The 23,598-nt window shown below is 40.4% G+C and overlaps 1 protein-coding gene across 1 annotated transcript in view; it reads left to right on the forward strand.

Moving 5' to 3' along the window:
- CPZ (carboxypeptidase Z) overlaps positions 1-22,047 on the forward strand; it is a 37,983-nt gene extending 15,936 nt beyond the window's left edge. Inside the window, exons 4-11 of the mRNA XM_064653341.1 lie at positions 268-480; positions 2,606-2,802; positions 3,747-3,908; positions 10,085-10,243; positions 14,700-14,835; positions 15,885-16,024; positions 19,781-19,880; positions 21,576-22,047. Coding sequence (XP_064509411.1) covers positions 268-480; positions 2,606-2,802; positions 3,747-3,908; positions 10,085-10,243; positions 14,700-14,835; positions 15,885-16,024; positions 19,781-19,880; positions 21,576-21,931 — 1,463 coding nt within the window. The 3' untranslated portion in view covers positions 21,932-22,047. The remainder of the gene's footprint in view (positions 1-267; positions 481-2,605; positions 2,803-3,746; positions 3,909-10,084; positions 10,244-14,699; positions 14,836-15,884; positions 16,025-19,780; positions 19,881-21,575) is intronic.
- Positions 22,048-23,598: the final 1,551 nt, after the last annotated feature.

The raw sequence follows: 23,598 nt of genomic DNA on the forward strand, positions 1-23,598 counted from the left end.
AAAATCTGTCAGCATGCCAAAGGCCAAATTAAAACTGGAGGTTTCACAAAATATTTGTCAGTGTGCATATGCATTAGTAGGATTTTGAAAACAAAATATGCCACAATAAACAGTGTAAGATGTACTACATACATTTAAGGTTTTGATTGTGTCTGTATTTGCTATAATTCTTCTAATTATAAAGGTATTTTGCAAAAAAGTGCAGGCTTTTATGCAATCCTCTGAGCACTATGGTCTTAAATACTGTGTTACAATTTTTCTTTGCAGGAGAAGTAGATGTTGAGGAAGATTTGCCTTCAAACTTGCCAGCAACTTTTATTCAGTTCAAACACCATTCATATTCCCAAATGGTGAGCACGTTGAAGAAGACTGCTTCTAAGTGCTCCCAGATTGCAACAACTTACAGCATAGGTCGCAGTTTTGAAGGGAAGGATCTTTTTGTGATTGAGTTTTCAACCAAGCCTGGACACCATGAACTACGTGAGTTACATCAGTGTTGATCAGGTCTCCTGAGGGGAGACCATTCTATCCAAGTGAAAACGAGTTCTTTTAATTGGATAACACTAAAACTGTAAAAAGCATTTGTTCAAAAACATTTCTTCTCTCTTGTATTTCTGAATTACAGTGATACCCAATGATTCACTGTAGTAACTACAATCCAGTAGCCCAGTAGCAATTTCTAACTGTTATGACCTCTGTGTATGACCCTGGTTAGTATTCCTTGCTCCTAGATGCATGTTACTTGGTTGTAGGGGAGTTATTTGGCTGTTATTTGTTTGTGCCCAGTGTATAAATAAGTTGGGATAGTCTTCTGTTACTGACTTGCCCTTCCTATCATCTACCACTTCCTCAGTCTCCCTTTATTTATCACTGTACCATGAAAACCCCTCACTCTTCCTACGAGCAAGGCCTGTCCCTAGTCTAAACACGGTCCTTCACATCCCAAAATACTTACATCTTCTGAGAAGGCCTCAGATACAGAAGGACATTGATATCAAAAAAGGACAATCCAGCACCAAAAAACACTGCTCCTGAACAGAGATTCAGGTCAGTGCAATACCTGTCAGTGTAACAGGTGGATGATACCAGGAATTTATGACATCATAGCACCTGAACAGCTGCTGTTATACTGTATATAGGTGCTAATATATATTAGGATATGAATCCCTGAAGAGGGGAACAGTGATGATCTCTATTTTGTGGATTCATCACTGAGACAGTAAGGGCCAGATTTTTAAATGTTCTAAATTCTTTAAAATTTGGATAATTTTCTTAGGGAGTATTAGGTATTGTTTTCCAGCTACCAGCTCCCAGCTCAAAAATCATACTAAATCATGACTAAATCTGGTGGATTTCTGTGGGCACTGCTGCATACTAAGAGCCTCAGGTTGTTTTTCATCAGAAGAGCTCCAGCATCAACAGAGCCTCAGCAGTGTGGCAGAACTGAACTACATCTGACTTAATACGTAATTGAGATTATCATCTCAGGTCAGGCTACTCTGTCCTCTGTGTGCTGTGCTGCAGGGGATGCAGAGACAGCAAAGACTGGTATCTTTTTTTACTCTTGCTGCCTTGCCTGGTGTAGAGGTGTTTTGAGGTGCCTTTAGACTTGATCAGTTCCTGGTAGATGTCCTTAACAGAGCAAAGATCTACATTACATTTTTCTGGCCTATCGTACTTCCTCTCTTTTTTAAAGAAAAGAAGTTGCAGGTGTCTTTTTAAGCTTATACTCCATTTGCCAGGAAAACACAAAGTCTATGAATCAGGCTTTTAAATGAAAACTGTGGTATGGCATGATAAAAGATGGTACTTAGCCATTACATCCATTACATTACCCAGCATTTTTCTTCTAAATCTCTTGCTTAATGCTGCTCAGGACAGCCTAAAAGGAGGTGGAAATAGCTCCAGAGCTGAAGATTTTGCCAGCCTGAGCAACTGGCATAATAGCTCTGTGCCAGGCACCCTCCAGTGTCTAGTGCTCAAGGCTGGCCAGGATCAAAGGCAAATGTGAAGGGGTAGACAGGAAAGAGTGTCTCCAAAGTGCAACTCTTTTCTACTTTCCATTAGTCTCTAAGGAAGGATGGAAATTGAGAGAATAACTGCAGGGAATTGTGAAATTATGTGTTTCTAATAGTCTCATTCAAAGGCTATTTAGCCTGAAAGCCACTTTTTATGCACGACTGAATTTCTGTTCCAAATAGAGGGGTGATATATTACACGTCTGCAGGTCATTTGTAGGATCTGTGACAAAATTGAAGCCATCCAAGGTAAGGGAGAGTGCCAGGGGTATATTTTGTTCCTTCCCAGCCATGGCATTCTTGTTTACAATTAATGATGAGTCCAGCAAAAGCAATGATTGCCTCTTATGGTTTGGGATACTGATAGATTGGACTTAACTTTATTTTGCACTTTTTAAACTGTTGCTGAACTAATGTGTAATAGAGAGAAGTTCACCTGGAACTGATGTGCTGTTTACAGGATAGTGTGCATGAAATTAGTGTAAATAAAAGTTTCTGTTCATAAGTAAACTATTTGGGTTACTCTGGTTTTGGAAGCCACCCAGGTATAATCAAATTAAAGCATCTCATTGCTTCATGTTCCACAGTCAAGCCAGAATTTAAGTACATTGGCAATATGCATGGAAATGAAGTTGTGGGGAAGGAACTTCTAATATACCTTGCACAATATCTGTGTTCGGAGTATCTTCTTGGGAACCCTCGCATCCAGACCCTGATTAATAACACCAGAATTCATCTCCTGCCTTCACTCAACCCTGATGGGTATGAACTAGCTGCAGAAGAGGTAAAAGGTTTTGTATAAGGAGGTGTTCAGGTCTTCATGTTTCTAGAATTCCCCATGGGAAAGGACAAACTGGGAGGGAAGTGTCACATAAAGGAGGGAACGTTAAAATTGGCAGCCAGAATCCCAGCTGGGTTTGGAGGTGGGTTGCTTTCCAAAGATGATGAGAACAGAAATAAAAGGAAATCACAGCCATATTTGTCATTTTTACTGCCTGCATGGGATGATGTGGGAATGACTGTGTTACTTTTTTTCACACATTTAGCACCCTGCAATCAGTTCTAGAACAAAATGCCTTCTGACTCACTGTAATGACTTCAATTGTCTTATAAGGAAATGTAGCTTAATACCATGGAACAGATGTTCCCCCTGTTTTAGAAGTACAGGTATTATGAACTGTGAATATTTTCTGTACTGTCCCAGTTTCATAATGGATGGCAGTTTTCAGAGAACAACTAATTTTTGAAGGAAACCTGTGAAAAAAATTCTGTTACATGTTACCTGACGCTCTTATTTTTTTCATCTCACTGTTTTCATTACCACCATAAGCATGAAACTAGACTTTTCTTTTTCTGCTTGCTCATTTAGTGAAAGTCTGGGGTTATTGCACTCTGCCTGATCCTGTCTTGGGGCATCACCTGTATTTTCTTTTTCTCCTCCTCTAACCCACTCTGCATGCTGCTCTGTGCTGAGCAAGAAGATGCTGTGTTCCTCTTGTGAGTCACATCACTGGTGAGTGAAATGCTTCTTGAATGCTAGTTAGTGCATTAATATTCATGTGGACAAAAAGTGATTAATAAGTGTGATTTTTTTTAACAATACAGACATTTTCAACTTACTTCTTTTGAAACTTCCCTTTGACTAAAATGGCATTTTAAACAATTTCCATAAAGTGCTACTTCGAGACAGGAAGTTAATCTGAGATTGGCTTCTGTGTTACAAATTAGGGAGCTGGTTACAATGGATGGGTCATTGGACGACAGACAGCTCAGAACTTGGACCTGAACAGAAATTTCCCAGATTTGACATCTGAGGCTTACAGAAGAGCTGGCATTCGTGGAGCCCGTCTGGACCACATCCCCATTCCACAGTCCTACTGGTGGGGTAAGGTATGAATTACAGATTTTATAAATCATATATACTACAGAGCAACTCAGGAATTAAGCAACTAAGAATGCTTGGTCTGAAGTTCCTTGCTGGTAATCTATAAAATGCTGATTTTATAAGTACTACTGAACTGGACAGGTTCAGAATTGGCATGAAAATCATAGTGTAGGTCTGGACAAAGAGGCAGGTCTCACAAATAATTCATAAAATTTGTGGATAATTTGAATTTTGTTATTTTAGATTAAGAATAATAACTGTTATGAGGGGGCCACAAGTGTGTGATGACTCATTATTAGTGATTTAAACTGTGGTGCACATGTTAAGACTTTATGGATTTGGCTGTCATTGCAATAGGCTCTACACAGGTTTGATGCAATAGCGGTTTCTGCCTTGGAAAATGTACAAAGGCTTCATGTAAAGTTGTGTGGCATCAGAATCCATAAAAAAGGATGTTTATAGTTGAGTGTAACCAGATAGAGCAACAGAAACAGCCTGTCAGGCTGCGATGGTGCTGGAAGTGAAAGTTCCTGCTGCAGGATAAAAGTGGGATGGAGGTAGTTCTACAGGGCCTTGCACTCATCATCACTAAGCTCTATTTCATGTTATGTCTAGGAATATAAAACTCAATTCTACTTGTGTTGCTGGCAGCCCCAACACTAGCAACTCTCAATAGAACTTAGTTCCCCTTGAAAGCAGAATCACAGGAAGCTAAATCAGTAGTTCTGGTATTGAGAGCTCTGCTTTCCTTCTGCTTTTAAACTCATTTTATTCTAATTCAATTTTATGTTGCTAGCACAAAGCCTCAGTCAGGTGGTGAACAGGATTGTTCATCAGGTGGTGTGTTAGCAGAAGATTTGAGAGACCATACTTCAGGTTCCTACTGTGCTGCAAGTGGTCTTGTGTAAAGCCATGTCTAAATCCCAAAGGCATCCCTGATGCTGCCACAGCATTTTGGTACCATTTCATAGTAGTGAAATCTGAATAAAAGCATATCACTTCCTCAGGATAATGTGCATATGAGGATGCAAAGCTTGAGAGGCTCAGTATGGTATAGAGTATTAAGACCAGTGGTTTTTGACATAACTAAGCTCCAAAAGTCTATTCTGTTTTATGCATGTAGTCATACAGATCCCAGCTCATGTCACTGGGTTTCTGCATGAGTGTAAGGTCACAAACTTAAAAGATTTCAACTTTTGACTGAATAATGACAGATAACTGTGAGCTGGGAAATGCAAGTGGGGTACAGAGTCTCAGATGGGAAAGAAGGATTGAGAACTGTGGAGCAGAGCCTGAGGTCAGCTCCACAGATAAAAAATGAAAACAGACAAAAAAACAAAAAGAGGATTTTTGGAGAAAAGTCAGAGATTTTGATTCACCTCTGTGGTGAATCACTTCTCCCTAGCTGGATGTCAGGTGCCCATCAAAGCCACTCTATCACTCCCCTCCTCAGCTGGACAGGGGAGAGGAAATATAACTAAAAGCTCATGGGTCGTGATAAAGACAGGGAGACATCACTCAGCAATTACCATCATGGGCAAAACAGTATCAGCTTGGGGAATTATTTATATTTCTTCTATTTATTATGAATCAAATCAGAGTAGAGTAATGAGAAATCTTAAAAACACTTTTTCCCTACCTCTCCATTCTTCCCAGGCTCAATTTTACACCTGAATTCTATATGCCTCCTTCCCCTCAGTGGTGAAGGGGACTGGGAATGGTGGCTGTGGTCAGTTTATAGCATGTTACCTCTGATGCTCCTTCCTCCTCAGCAGGAGGACTCCTCACACTCTTCCCCTGCTCCAGCATGGGAAGTAAAGATGGATAGCTCCCTCCATCCATGTATTCACTCTCTCTCTCTGTCCAGAGGTGCATGATTGAAGACCCAAGCAACACAGAATAAGGACAAACATATCTTTGCCCCCCTTCTTGACACTGCCCAGTGCAAACTGTGAGTTTGTCTCACACTGTGCAGAGTTCCTGTAATTCTCTGGATTTTCTGGTTCCAACCTCCTCCCTCCCTCTCCAAGTCCTGCTTCTGCCCTGGTTCCTTTTGCTGACCTGTGAGATGGACAGTGGTAGGCAGCCACTTGCAGAAGTCATCTTTATAACCATGTATTTAGCTTTTCTAGACACTGTGTAACATTGCAGTTTCTAGAGGGATGGATGGAAACAGCCTAACAGTGCTATCACATTTAGAGCAACAGCTCTGCCCCAGCTGCAGTGTGCTGGTGATCCTGGCTTATGTGTCACCAGAGACAAAGGGCCAGGGAGCCTTGGCACACCACACCCCTTGCCTGAGCTCTGCCTCAGTGGATGCAGACCTGGGATTATAAATATTTTGCTTCTCCTGCAAATCTTTTCTTGCTTTTAAAGAATAAATAAAGTGATCATCCAAGGATTCACTCCTCAGAGCACCAAAGCTTAGGGAATTTCTAGGTGCTCTCCTGACCCCAGAGTTGGTCCTGGCCTTAACAACACTCAAAGCATCTCCAAATCCATATGCTTTGCAGAACAAGTGAGGGAACCAATTTACCTGTGGCCTTGATGGCACCACAAAATCTTCCTGCTGGCTGCCTTTTCATATGGTTCATAAATCTGGCAGTAAGTGGTCTCGCAGCCTCCTGTCCCTCTCCTCTGCTGGTGGTATCACAGGACAGCCAAATCAGCTCTCCCGTGATGAGCCTCAATTTTGTCAGGCAGATGAACCCATGGCTCTCACAGTAGTTGGCTTTGTGCATGCAGGAGCATTAGATTGAATGTTTCAATACTAGCCTCTCAGTTTTCATTTACTTAATAGTGTTTGTTACCTACCTTATTAAAGTAATTATCTGAATATTGCAGGGCATTGCATAAAGATCAGAAAACAGAAAACAAGCTCTCAGCCAATCCCCTAAGCTCAGGAGAGCTCCTGCTCCCCATAACCCTTGCTGTACAGGATGTTTTGTTCCCCACTATTATGAATTATTGTAATAAGTGGTCTGAGGGCTCAGACTGAGGTACTTCAGGCTTCATGTGAAATAAAGTCAGTTCAATTGGCTTGATTCAAACATAATTTGGAAGTCTGTGCCAGTGGAGGCTGGCATAGTCTTTAAGAAAATAAGTCTGGCTGTCTCTAAAAGGGAAAAAAGAAATCTTTGAAAGCCATGGAGACAGTGACTAATTGCAGTATAATCGACAGAAATGAGATTCAGGTTTAAAAAGGGTAGTGGCTGTTCTCTATACTTATGCAGAAATAATTTATCTGTTTTCTAATTGTTCTCTGAATTGTTCTTGTGAAATGGATACTTTAAAATTGATCTCATATAACTTAAAAGCAAGAGCCCTGGTGAAAAAAAGAACCAAAACCCACAAAACCCACATTAAAGGAAAAGTCTATGAATAGTCAAAGGCCAGCGTGACATAGCACCTGCTATCATCTGGTGGAGCTGAACCAGGATGTGCACATTTCAAAGCCATAATCGTTCTGTACATGATGTCACTGAAATGCTATTAGGATAAAAATAGTGACATTGAAACTCCTGATTTACCACAACATTCACTTCAAGAGGACATTGGCTCTGTGAGATGGCACTCTCTCCGGGTTTATGCAGGTATCTACTAAGCAAGTTGGCTAATTAGGATGAAGGACTGAAATTAGGAGCTGTCAAATAAAACTGTGCATTTCACACTTGCCTGATGAATTGCAGAAGCAACTTTAAATCTTCTTATCAAGACCCAAGAGTGCTGTTTGAAAGCAGGGCTGATGCTGTGCCAGGTATGCCTTCTCTGGCTGGGCAGTGGGAAGTGGGGCAGCTGCAGAAGGGAAGGGAGCTGATGAGATTTTGGGGCAGCATCCTCCTTGGGAGTGCTGCTGCTGTGGGGCTGGTAGGGTGTGAGCTTGGTGGCAGGTGCTCAGCCACTCCAAGAACTCCTAAACAGGGATCCACAGGGCAGACAGTGACACATAGTCCCTTACAAGCCACCTGGGGTCTTCTGCTCTTCAGAGGAGATGGGCTCAAAGGAAGAATGAAGCCCTTCCGGGGCTGGGTAGGAGTGACTGATTCAGTCCCTAATTCTCTTAGAACAAAGATCATCATCTGATCATCCCAGAGCAAGGTACAAAGACCAGAAGAACAAATACTTTGCTGTAGATAGCATTCTTTGGACGCTGCCAGGTTCTTTGTCAGGAAGCCTTTGCACTGTTTTCTTCTCCTGCCTCTGTGTTGTGTGAGTGGGTGTGTCAGACTGCAAAAAGTGCAGAACATTTGTCCTTTCCTTTTGGAGGCCCTTTATCTGCCTTTTAAAAAATGGGTGGTTTTGTGTCATTCTCTTCCTGGAAACTCTGTGTTTAATCATCCCAATTATGCAAAAAAACTTGGTTGTTTCTGGTGTGCCAAGTGCATTCTGTGTGTTTCTGAGTTGATCAGCCTTTACCTATTACACCTCATTTTTTAAGTTGCCTCTTTATAATGCCAAAGTTGAAAGGGTTGTGACACAGAGATTCAGAAGCTACCACTATGTTGATAAATAAAATGAACCTGCCCTGTTTCTCCTGAGGATGAGTGGCACAAACTGGCTCGTGTCCATGTGCTAACCACAAACCCCTGCTTTAATGATTCATCTTACAGCAGTGGGAACACTCAGATTCCTATTTCTTCCCAAGTATGAGGTCCAGCCTTTCACAGATGCACTGGCTAGAGGTACTAGAGTTCAACTCATCAGCTGCAGAATGGCATTTTAAGGGAATCTGAAAAATAGAAGGATTCAATTAATAACTGTGGCATCTGAAGGGAGGTAGTCTCCTGCTTCAGTTAGGAAGGGGTGTGGTGATATCTTCTTAAATCATTCTAGGCAAAACTATATTTAGACATAGCTTTTTCCTTTACTTTCTGCTTCATTACTGGAACTATAATACATCCATGGTGCACCTTGGCTTCACAATGTTTTTCGTGGATCCACACCTGGGTTTGTGCTATCCACTGCATCCCCAAAGATGTGATTTACCAACAGCAGGTTAGGGACTGATCCAAAGAAAACAGGAATTACTATTATTGCAACACTAATGTATAGGTCTTTAGGGGTTTTATTCAGTTTGGTTTTACTTGTTTGTTTGCTTTGTGTGGGGTTTTTTCTTGCACATTGTTGATTTGATTCGCTGTTACCAGTTCTGAGGCACTCTGGAGCCCTGGCTCCCTGGTTTTCTGACAGCTGATGGAATGAAAGCAGAGGGTCACAGGCAATGTTAGCAGCCCTAAATAGGTGCTGGATTAAGTCCATCATAACGGATCTTTCTCATTTTTATAAAACCTGCATATCTGCATTTGTGCAGACTTCGGATGAGCAGCCTCTGCCCTCACCTGCTTTTCCTCTGGTAACTTCACTCAGCTGCAAGGAAAAGAGCCTCAACTCTCCAGGGGCACTGGTGTGAATCTGGGCTTGCAGGGACCGGCCACCAGATGACACTGTTATCCCTAAGAATGAACTAACATGGGAGCAAGGCCCTGAAATTACTCCTCAGAAACAGGGGGTGAAGGAGCCTCCTGCGTTCCGGGGAAAGCATGGGTGCCTGAGCATCTTCTGGAATTCCCTTGACCTGTGTTTCTGACGAGGGAATGTCAAAAATAAAAAAAAAAAAAAAAAAAAAGAAACTTATTTGCTTCAGTTCATTGCAGGTAAACTGCAGACATTGCTGTGCTTTATTATATGCATTAGTTTTCATTTATTTGCAGATGAACCTGGACCAAAGGATAGTAAATGTATTTTCAACAAGTGATGAGAATTACAAATTGATCCCCCTATTCCAGTTTATCCATCCACAGTCAATCCTGCTGATTCAGAAATGAAATTAGATAAGGAGTTTGATTTGCTACTAGTGGTAAAACACTACAAATTTTTCAGCCTAAAAAGCTGTCATCATCACTTTGAACTGCTGAAAATGTCACTGTAATTAAAAGTTATTCTTCTGTCAAGGTTTCTCTTTTACTTTCCCCCCCCCCCCCAGTTTTTTCACAGTGAACAACATGTCTCATCTGTTTCCTGGAGTGAACTGACTTTCTCCCCTTATTAACCTTTTGGATGGAAAAGCCAAAGAGCCTCAACGTTCTCTTTGACACACTCTCTTCTCCACTGGCCTTTATCCTACCCAAATCCCTTTGGAGCTGCATGGCTAGTACAGCTTTTCTTTTCTTCTGGATTTCAGGTGGCCCCTGAGACAAAAGCAGTCATGAAGTGGTTGAGGTCTATCCCGTTCGTGCTCTCTGCCAGCCTCCATGGGGGTGAGCTGGTTGTGACCTATCCTTATGACTATTCAAGGCATCCTATGGAAGAAAAAATGTTCTCCCCTACACCTGATGAGGAGGTAATATTGTTTTTGCAGTAAGAGCAAACTCCTGTGGTTTCCATGTGGAAATGTTTTCTTTTAACAAATAACAAACTTTGATTTATTTAGGTTGTGTAGGTGTGTCTCTCTGTATATGCATATATGTGTTAAATATGTAATAAATCACGTTTATATACATAATGCAAGTGTATATATAATATGAGATTAGCGTACATATAATATGAAATTAGCTCAGTCTGTTAGAATATGGTGCTAATAATGTCAAGATTTCAGGTTTCATCCTCATATGGGCCAATTTTTTAAGAGCTGGAGTTGATGAGATCGTGGGTTCCTTCCAACTCAGAATTCTATGAGATTCTGATTTATAGACTTACTTAATGTGCTTTAAAATATAGGATCATTTACACACTATCAGCATGGTCTGGAAAGATTTACCCATCTTTTGTGAAGCCAAATATGATTTCATAAAGCACAGACTAGGAAAATCCAGGCTTTTAATTTTTAAGGCGACCAGGCTGTGATATTTTTACCAGTGATTTCCAGAAGAAAAAGAACAAACCTGACCAACAGCATTATTTTCTGCTGAAATCTATAGAGGGGAAAAAAAACAAGACTGGCTACCATATGGTGGCAGCCTTGTAACATTTATTCCAGGTCAGTTGAACGGGAAATGTTTCCTCCTCTCGTCCCTGGAAATCTCCCCATTTGGGACACAATGTAAATCTTCTGTGAAATTTTTTGCCATCTTTCCTATTTCCCTTTGGTTTCCTCAATCTAGTATTCATTGCCTACATGCCCACTAGGAGAACAGCTAGATTATCAGCCTTCTAGAGTATGCTAAAAATGTCCCTGGCCTCCTAAGAAAAGTGGTTCTTTATATAACGAACAGCAGTTGAAAATAGTCAGAAGTTGATCTTTGACTTGAAGCATCCGTTATCTTTGAGCATATCTCTGGTCTGACTTCTAAAATGACAATTCTCACTACCACATGTTAAATATTTAATAATAAATTAATAAATGCTAAACATTTGTATATCAATCCATTTCTTCCGAGCTTTACAATGCCTACTTACTATGCACATATGAAAATGACTTAGCAGTAAAATTAACCAGGCACTCCAGAGTAAAAAACCTATGTAAGAAATATCTGGTGGATGCTAATGAAAGCTACAGAAGCTCTTGGTGAGGACTAGGGGAAATCATAAACATGTTCACTTATATCCCATTGCCTGGGCTAGGGTTATCCTTGTTTAAGAATACATGGTGAAGGAATATGGCCATGTGTGCCTTATAATGCAGTTCACCTGTGGAATGGAAGGACAGCAGTCCCTCTATCATCTCCACTCAGGGACAGCATGTGTATTTTGAGTGAAGTGGTACAGTCACACAGACAAAGGCTCCATCTCAGAGCAGTGCACCGCTGGACAAGCCCTGAAGGATCCCTGGATTGCAACACTGTAAGACAGGGAGCTTTATACTGGTGATTGCTGCATAGTCAGTGGCTACAAAGTCTGGGAAGTTGGCTGCAAATGTGGAAGTTTAAAACATACGTGGCAGGGGGATAGGGGTGTGCTCAATGAAACCAAATTTTTCAAATGACTCAGCACAGGAACCTTAACAGCATTATCAATATCACTTCAAATTTTGCACAGAAAGTTACAAAACCTGTGTCTGTGAAGTGACTTGCATTTAAGCAACGTCATCTGCAGATGCTGCTGGCAGAGAACCTCCATCCCAAAATAAAGCAGTTTGGTTTAGCTGCCATACATTAGCCATAACCTTTTTCCTGACTGCTGACCTTTCCCATTTGCTGTGCAAGAGGAAACTTTCAGCTCAGGGCGAAATGCTGCAGCGCAGATAATGGCCAAACATTAAAAAGTCAAATTCTAACAAATATATTCAAACCAGGTTGCCCTGTTTGAAAATCTATGTGGGTGCTGCCGCCTCCCCGCACTCTGTCATGGTGTGTGTGTGGTAGCACAAGGATCCTCTTGGCACTTGCTCCAAGACACTGCAGATTTCAAGCCTCTTTATCCTGTATCACAGCCTGGGCTGGTACCTGCAGAGACCAAGGAGTCTCGAAGCTGAACCACGTCCTTACACTCACATTCTTGCATCTGGTTCAGCCTACCTATTCAAAACTTTCCCATGTTTTGACTTCTGGGGAGGCAGATGTTTTTAGCAGGCACTCACTTTGTGTTACACAAGAAGTTCCATCGATGCTTCTGCTCACCAGAGCAGAAAGGTCCACAACAAGTCAAGTCCACTCCTTTTGGTGAGTTGAAACACTCCCTTTCATCCCCCTGAAAACCTCAACCTGAGACAATTAGTGGGGTAAAAGTGCTGACCAAGGTAACAGCACTGACCTCATTTTATGAAATAAAAGCATCATGTTACCAAAGACACAAGGATTCCTCTGTGTTTTTTCCCATTTTGTTCCACAGTATTACACCTAAACATCTAAGATTTTTTTGAGGTCCATGATTAGTCATACATTAGCTGCTAAGTAATAACAAATGTATTGTTATCCAGGAACTTTTAACTTTTTTCAAAAAAAAGTGTAATTTATTTTTTTTTAAACCTATATAACTTGCTTTTGGAATTCTCACTTTCTCTTCTCACTACCACTTGCAATAGTGACCAGGCAAAAGCCTTATGCCCCTTGCTGTGAAAAAAGAGAAGACTTGGTCACTGAAAATAGCACATCTGCAGATGTCATTGTAAAAACTGAGGAACATACTCCTAAGTCACATTGGCACATTCAAAACTTTTAGCAAATACCTTTCACAGGATGTTCAGAAGTGGTACCCAAATTGGTGGTAGAAATTGAAGATACTGAGTCTGGCACTGAACTATTGGCAGTAAAAGTTCTCCTTAATTTAATTAACATCCACTTCTTTTCAGCAGAACTTTGAAGGATACTTAATTTTCTGTGCTGGACAATACTTAGACACATAGAAACTCAAGGGAGCTGTGGAAATGTTTTATATTAAGTCAGAATTTTTAGTGTCTGGTCATCAGAAGTATTTTGGTAAATTGTCTTCACACTTATATTACACTCTCTTTCCACCTTTCCCTGGTAACCTATCTGATCCCATAATTGACTCAGCTTCGTGATTATTAGAAACAACCATAAATATTAATCAGTGTTGTGTGATTGGTCATTTTGACATCAAGGATGAAGTTTTAGGATTACTTCTAAAACTAGTATTTTAGTCACCCAACTCCTTGCACACATTGTCTTAAGCAATATGCAATGAAACCCTTGATGATGAATAGTAGGATCAAATAGCATCTGACAACTGCTGTAATTTCAATCTTGAACTCTGAAAGCATAGCCTTTGCAGATGAAGTTCAAATAAACAAAAAGGAGAGGGGGGATTTTTGTACAAAGTTGGAATAAATATTGGAAAAGAAGGGCAGGAACATGATTCAAATAAATGGTTTCTGCAGATCACTGCTATTTCTTCTGTCACTGTCACTGTTTCTTTCTGTGTAGTGACTGCTCTGCTCTTCATCAATATCAACACTCTTAGGAAATCAGTGGTGACATCCTACATCACCACATCCTTTCATTCACTTTTTGAGAATGGTTTCTGCCCCACAAAGAAGCAACTGTCATTGAGATCAAACCGTCAGGTTTGCCTGTGTGAGTGATAAGTGCAAAGCAAATTGACACTGTCTATTTTAAACAGCAGCAGTCAGTGTGAAAATCTAGTTGGACTGAAGGTGATATAAGTATTTTTTAAAGGGTAAAAATAGCAAAAGATAAAACGCAACCTAACGGAGGTCTACCAGAAAGACGGAGGGGGACTTTTTTATGAGGGCAGGTAGTGATAGGACAAAGGGGAACGGCTTTAAACTGAAAGAGGGTAGATTTAGATTACATATAAGGAAGAAATTTTTCACTGTGAGGGTGGTGAGACACTGGAACAGGTTTCCTAGAAAAATTGTGGATGCCCCACCCCTGGAACTGTTCAAGGTCAGTTTGGATGTGGATTTGAGCAACCTGATCTAGTGGGAGGTGTCCCTTCCCATGGCAAGGAGGTTGGAACAAGATGATCTTTAATGACTTTTCTAACCCAATTCATTCTAGGATTCTATGATAACAGGGAGAGATAATTTCAACTTTAAAATCTGGGACCTGAAGCACAACCAATCAAGCCTTCTGCTCCTGCCCCAGTTGATAGATAGAAGCCAAGTATCACAAAATCCACTGGTAATCAAAATGTTGTCTCTGGCTAAATATATTGGATTGCAGAGAAGGACCTTAGAGAAGAAGACAAATGAAAACTTCCTAGCAAAAAATGAAAACTTCCTTGCACAGCAGTTCATTGCTTCCTTCAGTCTCAAGGGGGCTCAGTGTCTGGGTGGGTGGCTCATTGTCTGGGCTTGCAACAGCAGTAGTTACTAGCAGCAATGACAATGTTTAGAGTTTGTAAAAGCAAATGTATTTCAAAATTGTTTGTTACAGGTATTTAAAATGCTGGCTAAAGCCTATGCAGATGCACACCCCGTCATCTCAGACCGATCGGAACTACGGTGTGGTGGAAACTTTGTAAAACGTGGAGGTATCATAAATGGTGCTGAGTGGTACAGCTTCACTGGAGGTAAAACCACTTTACTGTCATATCAAGTGAGGTAAAACCTCTATGTGACCTTTATAAGACACAAGGCTTTGAACAAAGCAATTTTATTCATTTCAATTTGCTTAAGGTCATACACCTGCAAAACGTAGCTTGTAGGGGATTTAAGTAGCAAAATGTATGTGGGTAACATCTGTATTCAGATGACATGGGATGTATTCAGCCCCATTGTGACTTGAGGAAAGTTAATAAGTTATGCTTTAGTATAATATAATTTTGTTTTTCAAATCTGAAATGTAGAAATAAATGCTTAATGCTATGCTCTTATTCCTTAGCAGCACGAGTTTGAATCCATTTTGCAAGTGCTGATTTTTCAATCTGTTTAAATATTTTTTTTTCAGGGAAAATTACAAACATCCCATTCATTTGTGCTTTTGTTGTTAATTTGATTTCTCCAATAATAGTATTGTGTTTTCTTTAGGATTCCTGCAATACTGGCATGGATGAAATATCAGTGTTCATAAATTTTCAGCAGTGGTTCAGTTGTGTTTTCAAATAGGACTCAGCTTGATCCCCAAATAATTATGTTGAAACTAGGCATTGAGAATGCTTTGGGGCATGGGTGAGAATTAGGTTTAAGTATCTTTGGCTTACATTCTTCTCAAAATTATATCCAATGTCTTTTGTACAGAAACAGTTTTGAACATAATAATGGCAAAAGGTCATTTCTGTTCTGGTGACCCTTGGCAATCACCTCTGATACAGCCGATTATCCAATTACCATGATTAACCAATCCTCATCGCTCTACCGCTACTTCTTGGTCAGGAGAATAATAATTTAAAATTATACTTTTTTGCCTCAAAGAAGTGTCATTGTCATTAGTTAATTTGTAGTTGAAACAAGGTATTGAATTCTGATTTTGTTGAATACTTTTTATATGCTAGCATATACTCTTTGCAATATAATAATCTACTCCCACTGGGACGGCATTCAGCTGATTGCAGCAGCAAAGCTGCAGTTAAAGGCTACATTGCTTGTTCATGAGCTCATCTTTTTCTTTTTAAACCTGTAGGTATGGCAGATTTTAATTACCTTCACACAAATTGCTTTGAAGTTACCGTGGAGGTAGGATGCGAAAAGTTTCCTTTGGAGGAAGAACTGTTTACAATCTGGCATGAAAACAAAGGTGCCCTTCTGAATTACATGGAAATGGTATGGCTCTGCTTTTACAGACCTTTGTGTTCACAGTTTAACTTTTTCATTGTCAGTATTAGTTTTTTTACTGTTCCCCTAGTTAGTTGTCAAGATAGGGCTGAATCAATCATAACACTCCACCAGGGTTCTCAGTGCCTCAGTCTGTCTAGCAGTACCCACAGAAAATATTCTGCCTGTACTGCAGGAAAAATTGAGATTGAGGACTGTAAAGGCCCTGAAAACACTGAGAAAGGGAATTATCTGTGAATACTTTGGGCAATATTATACATCATGTGTCCAAAATTTAACACTATAGAAAACCCACATATTCAGAAAAGTATGAATCAACCTTTCTCTTGAAGATTAAAGCAACAAGATCAGCTCTCCAGAGACCTTCCTGAAACTTTTTCATTTCCACATTCTGTGTTTGTGTCCCAAATCCTACCATCCCACAGCAAGATTTAGATTAAGCTAAAATCTTGCTAGAAATGCCATTTACACACTTTCCATCTTGATTTCTTTATGGAAGTAGTTTTTAAAGATCTGAAGCCAGATCTTCCAAAGGAACAACTGTGTGTCTCTGAGCATTAAAACATGCCATTTAAAAGTAATTTTCAATAATAAGTTTAAGCTCAGCAAAAACAAATATCTCACTGACAATAAGTAAGTGAGCACAGAAACAGAAGTTGCTCATCTTTCTCTCAGCCATTAGTAGATTAGCTTTCTGTCATGCCTTATTTTGATAGAGTACGCAGTAATTTAAAATTGTTAGGAGTGTTTTTATGGCCTTTCTAAGCAACCTCTTGCTACTTGTGGTAAGTATTATCATTCAATAAAGTCTACAGTACAGACCACCAAACTCATTTCGTTTTACAGCTGTCTGATGAAAATGAGTTTTAGTGAATCCAAATGGAGCTGGGTTAAATCCATATATATTGCAATTGAAGTCTTCAAGATGTAAAGATTTTATAGTGCGAGATACTGTAGAAGTCTGTGCTGGAAAAGCTTTTTGAGTAAATGCAGGACAGTAAGCAAAACTACTTTGTAGATAAGGATGACTGAATTACTCCCGATAAGGATTAAGTCTGCCATAACCAATTCAAACTTTTTTTATTCTGATATGTACCAGGCTGGTTGGTGTGTGTACAAGTCCACTTGGTTTAACGCACAGAAGCAGAATTCATTTTCCTAAATGCCTATCCCTTCTCCCCATGAGAATTAATATCAAAACACTCTCCCAAACTCATATGGCACGGAGTTGAGGACAAATGAAAAATAGTTAATTTACTAGAGGAAACCAAAACAACATTGTTAAAGAAATTTCAGTTTTGTCATTTTTATCCTGTTATGTTGTAATTGCAAAATTATTATTGAAGTTGAATGAGGTCATACTTGTTTGAGTATGTCTACACTGCAAATTAAATTTGGGTCCAAGATGAGTCTTCTGACCAGATTTATCCACTATCCATAAGATAAATCCTCAAGCCCATGCTGAAAAACAAATTGCAATGCTTCATCATAAGGGCCAGTTTTCAAGTCCTTATACTGAGCTGTTCCTAAATCTTCCTGTGAATAGCTCCACTCAGTACAGAATGGCCTTTTAACAAGAGCAGTGACAACACAGTCTCACCTTAAATAAAAAACTGCTGTCACTAGACCAGACATTTTATTTTCAACTTTTTATTATGAATTTCTGTAAAGTTGGATAATTTAATGTTTATTTTTAAATGTCTTTATACTCCAACAAAAAAGCAAATATATTTTTCCCATTGTTTTGATGCTTTGTGCTTTTTTTTCTATTCTTTTGTGACAAAGGATACTGGGGAGGGGAAAATGAGAGGAAAATAAGAAGGTGGGAAAGTGAAGTAAAGAACAGCTCAAGCTGATCATAACAGTTCAGAAAAAAAATCAAAATGGAATTATTTTTCACTTTAAAAAGTCATATAGACTTCCCAATATAAAATACTGTAGTGGGTTGACCCTGGACAGATAGCAGGTACCCACTAAAGCCACTCACTCTCTTCCTCTGCAACTAGACAGAGGAGAGAGAAAAAAAAAAACAGCTAAGAATTCATGAGTAAAGATAAGAGCTGGGAGAGGTCAGTGACTGAGTACCTTCACGGGCAAAACAAGACTCAAAGTGGGGATAATACTTATATTTATTACTAACAGGATAAGAGCCAAAGAGCGAGAAATAAAAGAATCTTAAAAACACCTTTCCCCCACCTCTCCTTCCTTCCATGTTCTCCCTCTTCCCCCCCAGCGGTGCAGGGGGATGGGGAATGGGGGTTGTGGTCAGTTGTTCTTTCTGCCACTGCTCAGGGAGAGGAGTCCTTCCCCTGCTCCTGTGGGGTCCCTCCCATGGGAGAAGGTCCCTGATGGACCTATCCAGTGTGAGTCCATCCCTCGGGCAGCAGTTCTTCCCAAACTGCTGTCCCGTGTGTCACTCCTCCATGGGGTGCAGTCCTTCATGAATGAGCTGTACCGACGTGGGTCCCTGACAGGGGCCACAAGTCCTACCCAGGAAAAACCTGCTCCAGCGGGGGCTTCCTTCTCCATGGGCTGCAGGTCTCCAGCAGGACATCCCACCATCCTGGGCCTCCCACGGGGTCACAGCCTCCTTCATGCATCCACCTGCTCCAGCATGGGTTCCTCCATGGGCTTCAGGGGGGTCTCTGCACCCCGATGGTCCTCCATGGGCTGCAGGGGCACAGCTGCTCCCCCATGGTCTGCATCACGGGCTGCAGGGCCTCAGCTCCGGTGCCTGGAGCACCTCCTGCCCCTCCTTCTGCACTGACCTTGGTGTCTACGTTGTTATTCCCATGTTCTCACTCCACTCTTCCCTGGCTGGAATTTATTCTGTGCAACAATCTTTTGTTTTTAAATATGTTATCTTGGAGGTGTTACTGTTGCTCCTAATTGGCTCAGCCTTGGCCAGCGGCAGGAAGTCTGTCCTGGAGCCATCTGGCATTGGCTCCACAGGACAGGAGAAGCTTCTAACAGAAGCCACTCCTGTAGCCCCCCCCCCCCCCCCCCCCGCTACCAAAACCCAACCACAGAAACCCACAACAAATATTTTCATTTTGAAACATTGTAAAAAGAGAACCATAAGAGGTCTAGTTTTTAAATACTTGGATTTTTTGTTTTGTTTTGTTTTATTTTATTGAGTTTCAAATACAGTGAGCTTTTTGTGCACCTCCTTGTATGACAGAATTCACATTGCTCTTTAGATTGTCACCAAGCACGTTTCTCAACAGCTTGAGTAGTTCAGTTCTGTGCTTGTAGAGAAGGTGAAAGGATATCATACACTGCTGTCATTACATTCTGACAGGTAGTGGAGCGTAGGCAGCAGAGCGATGATGAGTCCCAAGCACCTAAAGTGATGCCTTCTCATTGTGTACAGAGCCTCGGATTGGTTTTTAAAGCCTTAACTTTTCGTTTCTCTCTACTTCTGGGTCTAGGGCAGACATTCAGAAGCAGTTTTTAAATACCGTGGTCAGATAATGAGGTGCCAGTGATTTGTGCACAGAAGGGTCTCAATGCAGAGCCACATTCCTCACCCGAAAAAAAGCTCTGATTCCATTATCCCTTTCTCATAGCCCCCCTGTAGCTCCCTAAATAGGGAATGTCATCTGAAGGGGCATTAGCACCTGAGACCCTCTATAACAGGTTGAACCTTTTGACAGTTTCCTCTCTGCAGGGGTTTTCTTGTAGAAGCTGAGGAAGTGGTACTGTAATAAGTGACTGCCATCTAACTTTGCTTTGCTTTACCAGGTTCATCGGGGGATAAAAGGAATTGTGTCTGATAAGTTTGGCAACCCAATAAAAAATGCTCGTATTTCGGTCAGGGGCATTCAACATGATGTCACCACAGGTAATATTTTCAGTCTAAGATCTTTTCTGGGACAGAGGGAAAGTACTGAGAGCTGAATCTGCAAAAGTCTTGTCATATTTGATAGAAATGGCACCTTAACAGAGAACTGAAGGCTCAGCTGTGTCTTTGCTTCTAGAATAACAAGAAAGAAGACATGTCAAGCTGGCTGTTGAGTTTGACATCTCTCTGGCATGACAGAGTTCTTGCCATGAAAAATTTTACCTGGAGTTGCCTGCTGTCCACCAAAGCCAATGTTTGGGGAAATAGGGCAATAACTCTGCTCAGGGGCTGTAATCATGTGGAGCACTGATGGAATAAGTTAGCTGAGATATTGTGAGCATGTTGTAGATAGTAGATTAGGATCTACTCTGACTTTAACAACTAGAATAACTGCAGTAATTGAAAGGTCTGCAACCTTTGTTATTCATGTGGAAATGCATAAACACATGCAATTTTTGTACAGTAGTTATATCAAATGCAAAAAAACTAGAACATTGAATTATTATACCTACCACCAACTGGTAAACATGTACTGAGGGGCATGTAACTGCTAATTTTCACAGTCATAAAGTTCTGAGCTTTTAGGCTGTCACTGAAATCAATGCTCTGTTTTTATTATTGATTTCAGTGAGAACAGGGTAGGCCATAGGAGTGCAAAACAGAAGACATGAATGGTAACATTTTGCTCTAATGGCAGTTGTTGAATCAATTTGGAAAGCCAGAATGGCTTATAATGTAATGGATGCTTTCCAGCTTCCAAAAAAACTAGCATTAGAGGGGATACAATAGTGGAGATGATGCAGATCGTTTTGGCTGGTGGGAGACTCTGGCATGAATTAGGGTCTTTTTCAAACTTCTTCCTAGACAATGGCTTCTCATTGGCAGTGAACCTTTAAGGGATTAAGAATTAAATAAAAATGTGTTTATATTGAAGGAAAGAGGAGTATTTGTTCTTTAGTTAGATGGGGTTAAGAATGTTATATGATTAAAAAGTTTTTGATTTCAGTGTTAAAAAAAAGAAATTCCACAAGAAAATAGCATTAACGTAACATTTACTTAGCTAAGAGACTTACTATTCAAAATAAAGGAAATATAAAATGAAGAATAATTTTTTCTGTTTTAAAATTCCCTGATTTTTCCTGCAGGCTCTAACCTTCAGCTGGAGGAAATTTACACCCATTTTACACTAATGGCAATTTATACCAGCTGCAGCTCTGACTCCATAGTCTTATGTGCTAGAATGTCTGCAAAGTAATTGAATGTAATTTAATAAAAGCAGGGATTTCTTAGCTCCTTAGACATACTAAATATATATATATATTGCAGCCTGGATTCTGATTTCACTTTCTTAAGTTTCACATAGCTTTAAATTAATTTCTCTGGGAATTATTCTCTGTACCCTTGGGAAAGCAGAACGAAGAAAAGTTTCTTTTCCCTGTGATACAGGAACAGCAGTTGCTGACATTTTGTACGTGAATTTTACTCCATTAGCTCCCAAAGGCCAAGTTTTCACAGGCAAAGTCTCTTTTTGTCATCTAGAGTTTGCATTCAAACATTTTTCAGAGCGTGAGATCCTTTCACAGCCTGCCCCCTAAATGCTTGTGCTATCTGTGTGCGCACGGGTATGTGACTGTGTAACTTTAAAAGGATGCGAGACTAAAACTCAAGTTTTATTGTGCTTTTACCTTTTCTAAGCTGCTGATGGAGACTACTGGCGACTCCTGCCTCCAGGGACATACATAATCAGTGCCCAAGCGCCGGGATACAGCCGGGTGATGAAGAGGGTCACCATTCCTGCCAAGATGAAGCAGGCTGGGCGAGTCGATTTTGTGTTGCGACCTGCTGAGGCCTGGCCCAACAAGCTCCTCCGCCGCTCCATGGAAAACACGTACGACCTGTACGACCCACTGGAACTTTTTGACCCTCATGCCCAACACAGGCAGCCCGAGGCCCGAGGTGGGTCATCACCAGGCAGGGAGAAGCCCTGGTGGTGGTCTTACTTCAGCTCTCTAGACCTGCACAAACCTCTGTGGCTGCTCAAGCAGCGCTGAAGGGCATCACAGTGCTCTGCTCAGCTCCCTCTGCTGCCCTTCCACCGGGTTCCAGACGCCCTCACTGCTCTTGGCAATATTTAAATGTTTCATTTGAAAATACAATGTTAATTCAAGCGCGCTTACTTCTTTTGTTTTCTCTTCACACACAACTGAGCATATTCAAGTGGGTTCTTTGTATATTAAAAAAAAATGGTGCACATACAATCAAAGGCCAGATTTTATGCAGTTTTTTTCTTGGTAATGCTCTGTACTTCTGCCCATGTAGTTAATCATCACATCCATTATTTATTAGGTCCTAAGTACCTGCAGGAAAATATTCCTGATCCTTTAATGCATTTTTGTACACATTTTAATGCATTAATGATTATATACTAAAAACAACTTGCAGAAACATTCAGAAAACTCTTTTCTCTTTTTTATATTAGCATATTAATTTCAGTTCATTACTTCTTCTAATATCAGCTCAAAATCTTGGGAGGTTTTTTAATTTTTAAAAGGTTTTTTAATTAAAAATAGGTTTTTAATGTATTTCAGCAACATACTGAAAAATGTCTTTACTGCTGGAAATAAATCCTATTACATAGAAAAACACATGAGATAATTTGTGAAGAATTTAGGTTAAAGTGTGATATATTACACTAAGGTTGTTAACATCACGCATTATTCTGAGCTAATGTACTTGTTAATGGAACTTGTAGACATCAAACAAAACACAAACTTCTTTTCAAGATAGTTGGGTAAAACCTCTGTGAATAGTGATCTTGCAAGATGTTGTTCTCTCTAAAATATTAGATGCAATTTATTTTTTAGGGTCATTTAAAAAAAAGTCCCTAATTTTGATGAAACACATAGGCCCGCACTTCCTTTTGGCTTGAAGGGTTAATGAACTCTGTATATGGACCATATTTCCCCATCTAAATGCCACAGGGTGTGAATTGGGTGATTGCTGGAGCTGATGTACTTTCTGCAGGAGCTGCTGGATGACCTGTGTGGATTGCCCTTCAATTTGTCAAAACTTTTTTGCTCGTCTTAGGTAAAGCAGCCCACATTGCATGAACCCCATAATCCATGTGCACATATCATACTAAAATTGCCTAAGAAGACCCAAGAGATGAATGATCTTAATTCTGCAACCAGATGCTGCACATGGCTAAGTACCTTATTCCCAGTTGTAATCTGATTGAAGTTAGGAGACTGTTATTCATGTGCTTAAATGTCTGCAGGACTGGAGACTATGTTAAAATGAAAGAAAATGATTTCATAGCATTAACAAGTATTTATAATGTAATTATGTGGGAGTGAATGTACTGCATGCACATGGATAAGTGTTCCTTGCCCAGGCTTGCCAAGTTAAAGGAACTCTGGACCCTAAATATGCCAAGGAAAATTGAGCAAGAGATAGACTTCCAGAGTTTATTTCCAGTAATAGGTATTACTACTGTTTTCTGTGGTCATTTTTTTTTTTTTGGGAGGGTCAGAGAGGAAAGAAGAGAAGGGAAGGGAAAGGGAAAGGGAAAGGGAAAGGGAAAGGGAAAGGGAAAGGGAAAGGGAAAGGGAAAGGGAAAGGGAAAGGGAAAGGGAAAGGGAAAGGGAAAGGGAAAGGGAAGGAAAGGAAAGGGAAGGGAAGGGAAGGAAGGAAAGGAAAGGAAAGGAAAGGAAAGGAA

Source organism: Pseudopipra pipra, chromosome 4 (genome assembly GCF_036250125.1).
Source record: "Pseudopipra pipra isolate bDixPip1 chromosome 4, bDixPip1.hap1, whole genome shotgun sequence".
In the NCBI taxonomy this organism is placed as follows: Eukaryota; Metazoa; Chordata; class Aves; order Passeriformes; family Pipridae; genus Pseudopipra; species Pseudopipra pipra.